At 49.1% G+C, this 4,142-nt stretch overlaps 1 protein-coding gene across 1 annotated transcript; it reads left to right on the top strand.

The window, feature by feature from the left end:
* il17a/f1 (interleukin 17a/f1) lies at positions 1-1,230 on the top strand. Its single transcript, XM_030093080.1, has 3 exons — positions 1-124; positions 295-494; positions 897-1,230. The coding sequence occupies exons 1-3, from the start codon at positions 113-115 to the stop codon at positions 1,228-1,230; spliced, it is 546 nt and encodes a 181-aa protein (XP_029948940.1). The 5' UTR covers positions 1-112.
* Positions 1,231-4,142: the final 2,912 nt, after the last annotated feature.

The following is a 4,142-nucleotide window of genomic DNA, read 5'->3' as shown; positions in this document are numbered from 1 at the left end:
CCTGAACCAGCACAGGAGCAGGACCTGAAGAGAGTCGATCAGAATCTGGAGAGAACCAGAGGAGGTCCAGAGCAGAACCAGAGGAGAACCTGAGAACACTGAGAGAACCGAGATGAGACAAACGGTGAGAAAGAAACCCAACAAATCAAACAATTAGTGGAGGATCGGGGGTCAGGGAGTCGGCGGGGTCGGGGCTCAGAGGTGGGTCAGGGGGGTCAGGTGTCAGATCAGAGTCGGGGGGGTCAGACGGGATGATGATGGTCTGTTCCTCAAGTCTCTTGTGCTGTGATGAAGATGATGGTGCTGATGAAGATGCTGGTGGTGCTGACGGTGTCGAGGGCAGCAGCCAGGCCCAGCGGACAGAGGAACCACACCACCCGTCCTGAGCCGGTCTTCCCGGGGGAGACGGTCCCCCTGCAGCTGGACCACGGCTTCCCTGCTGTGGGACCCGTCCGTCCCCTGCACATGATCTCCATCTCCCCGTGGACGTACAAGTGAGTCCCCGTCCCTCCCTGTCCCTCCCCGTCCGTCCACTCTGCTCTGTGGACTGGAGACTGAGGGACGAGCTGCTAATGGCTGACTCAGACTTTAACCATGTTTAGCATGTAGCATGTAGCATGTAGCAGGTAGCATGTAGCAGGTAGCAGGTAGCATGTAGCAGGTAGCATGTAGCATGTAGCAGGTAGCAGGTAGCATGTAGCAGGTAGCATGTAGCAGGTAGCATGTAGCAGGTAGCAGGTAGCATGTAGCAGGTAGCATGTAGCATGTAGCAGGGCTGGTGTGACTGTATGGCTTCTTACCTGTGTGAAGTACCTGTTGGGGTGAGGGACGTGTTGGAGGACCTGCTCACTGACTGTCTCCCTCTGTCCTCCTCCGTCCTCCTCCCTCCTCCACAGCGTGTCCTCGGAGGACGAGCTCTACCCCCAGCAGCTGTCCCAGGCGCAGTGCTCGCTGCAGGGCTGCCTGGTCGGCGGCGTGGAGGACCGCAGCCTGCAGTCCCGGCCCATCATGCACGAGGTGCTGGTCCTGAGGCGGGTACGGCCGTCCACCCAGTCCTCCGCCCAGGGATCCACCCAGGGATCCACCCAGTCCTCCGCCGAGTCCTCCACCCACTGTTCCACCCAGGGCTCCACCCAGTCCTCCACCCCGGGGTACCAGTTCCGGCTGGAGAGGCGGCTCGTGGCCGTGGGCTGCACCTGCGTGCGTCCATCCTTCAGGGTGCAGCACTGAGAATCGTAAAGCTTCAGACGTATTTATTTCACTTCTATTTATGTTATTTATGTTCGCGGAGGTCTCCTGGTTCTCTGCTGTATTTATTGTATTTATCGGTGAGGCTGGAGAGGAGTCAATAAAACAACCTAAGTCGAAGCGCTGTTGTTGTTGTTGTTGTTTTGGGTCCTGGGGGGTATTGCACAAAACCAGGATAAGGGATTAAGCCAGCAAACTGTGGTGATCCTGTGGTGATCCTGTGGTGATCCTGTGGTGATCCTGTGGCGATCCTGTGGCGATCCTGTGGTGATCCTGTGGTGATCCTTTGGTGATCCTGTGGTGATCCTGTGGCGATCCTGTGGTGATCCTGTGGCGATCCTGTGGTGATCCTGTGGCGATGCTGTGGTGATGCTGTGGTGATCCTGTGGTGATCCTGTGGTGATCCTGTGGTGATCCTGTGGTGATCCTAGATGAAGTTATCCTCAAGTCTGTTGCACAAAAGCTGGCCAAGTTGATCCCGGACCAGTCACCATGGTGATCTATCCTCTGCAGCTCGCTGCTCCACAGCAGGCTAACTACCAGGATCAGATTAAACTGCTGTCAACAATGTGAGAAGTGGGCGTGGCTTACAGCATTTCCTTGATTTTTCCACACATTACATCATTTAATCCTCCTGCAGCCAAACCTTACTACTGTAGTCGCTGCATCTGCAGGGTCTGGTTGACTTTAGGATTATTTTGTTGCTCAGATTATATGAAGACCAACATAACTTTCAGCACAGACGTTTCAGAATCCTTTCTTTATTAATACAAGTCCTACAATAAAAGGTTCACAATCATTGTAAAGACAATGGAAAAAAAACCTTAATGAAACTGGTACTAAACCACACTGATGTAGAAAATAAAGAATAAGAAATAAAATAAAACAACCCTGAAGCTACACAATGAGTAAAATGAGAAACAAAGGAAAAATAAAAGTCTCTCACCACTGAAATGGACACAGTATAACAGACAGCATCTGTTGGTCTTAACTGTCTCCTGAAAATAGGAAAATCCTCCTATTTCAGGACTCCAGCTTTAGGAGTGAACGGTCCCACATCATTCTGACTCCACTCTTTTAACGGCTAAAATCAGACAGAAATTCTTTCTCAGAAGAAACAGATTCATCACTTCATTTGATAACTGCTCTTTGAGCTACACTTAAGTAACCGACCAGACTGCAGAATATTTTTATGTCTGGTTTTCAGCTGCTGCAGGTTCTTTTCTGGTTTGTTCTTCATGACAGATGAGGGATGGAACAGAACACAGCAGGAGATCAGCTGATTCAACAGAGAACATGACACAGAGCTGAAATTTTCTTAAATAAATATCCTAAATATTGGCAAAATGCTGTTTCCCCCGTGTATTTCCTGTATTTTATTATTATTATTTCTGTATGATCATAATCATGGATCATGTGCAGAATTAGGCCATTTCTAGTGTCTGATCTGAGCGTCACTGTTTCACTCTAATAAAGCTGCGGCCTGCATGCAGTACCTGTCCTCACCATTGAAGCGTGGGGGCGCTATGCCTTAAACGTCACTGATGTAGGGTTCGGTGTTCTCTCGCCTTCCGGGGGGGGGGGGTGTCTCCCACAGGACATGACGGTTGGATGACGTGGGAATGTGAGTGTGTTTGGGGTAGGGTTGACTTTGTGTGTGTGTGTGTGTGTGGTGTGTGTGTGTGTGTGTGTGTGTGTGTGTGTGTGTGTGTGTGTGTGCGTTCTCGTATTTCTATCCTTGTCGGGGCCAAATGTCCCCACAAGGATAGCAAAACGTGGAACGACGTGCCTTGTGGGACCTTTTTCCGGTCCTAAGTAGGAGAAACAGTGTTTTCTTGACCATGTTGTTGTTACTGAAAAAAGTAAAAGTGCAAAAACATTTCTTTAGGGTTAGGCTTTGTTGTGGTGTGGGTTAGGGTCAGGGTAAGGGTCAGGGTTAGGGGCTAGACATGAATGGGAGTCAATGGACGGTCCCCACAAGGATAGAAATACGAGACTGTGCGTGTGTGTGTGTGTGTGTGTGTGTGTGTGTGTGTGTGTGTGTGTGTGTGTGTGTGTGTGTGTGTGTGTGTGTGTGTGTTTGCTAGCGTGTGTGAGTGTGTCAGAATGTGGGTGTGTTTGGTTTGGGGATGAGTGGTTGTGTGTGAGACATAGGCGTCAGTTTAGGGGGGGACGGGGGGGACGGGGGGGACGTGTCCCCCCCACTTTTTGCCAGGGGTATTTTTGTTCTCCACCACACACACATCCTTCACGTGTAGCCATTGTAACCCCGGTTATTTTCAGTAGTTTAGAACATTCCGACGCTCCTGAACGCACCATCCGGTGGCAGCAGAGACTCCCGGTGATTAAAAAGAAAAGTGCTGCTGCTCTGAATGTGCGTCTTGGTTGCTAGTTTAACGCTGTGATTATCCAGGTTAGAAACAAGAGGCGGTAGTTGGTTTTGAAAAGTGGAAATGTCCTGAAGAACTTTACTGTCAACATGCTGACAGCAACATTTTGAGGCTGTTTGGCCTCATTCTGATAGAACCTCAGCTAAACTTCATCATCAGGAACATACTGATCGTCCCTGCAGGACCTGCTGCTTTTGATTAAAAAGAAATGCGAGTTTTATTGAAAGATGTGAATAGGGATGAGTTTTATATTTTTATATTGAACTGTAATGAAGAAGAATGCATCCAAGATGCTTTAATTAATGAAGGAAACAAGTTATTTTAAGATAGGTTTAAATGTGCACACTTTAGTGAAGACTTTTTTTTAATATTTAGAGATGACTGCCCCTTGGTTCACAGCTCGCTGGACATTTCATATTGAACATAGAAAACAGAGCTGAACAGACTCAGACACTGTCTTTTGTCTTTTGTCCCCAACAGGACAGCAGCTGTGAGGACTGGAGG

This window comes from Salarias fasciatus, chromosome 1 (assembly GCF_902148845.1).
Source record: "Salarias fasciatus chromosome 1, fSalaFa1.1, whole genome shotgun sequence".
NCBI classification, from domain to species: Eukaryota; Metazoa; Chordata; class Actinopteri; order Blenniiformes; family Blenniidae; genus Salarias; species Salarias fasciatus.
Note: the sequence above shows the minus strand (reverse complement) of the source record. Positions and strands in the feature narration are given on the sequence as shown.

What these genes read in the sequence shown, in the direction of transcription:
- il17a/f1 (XM_030093080.1), top strand. An exon ending in ATCTCCCCGTGGACGTACAA is followed by an intron (nt 495 to 896) that starts GTGAGTCCCCGT and finishes CCTCCTCCACAG; the next exon opens with CGTGTCCTCGGAGGACGAGC.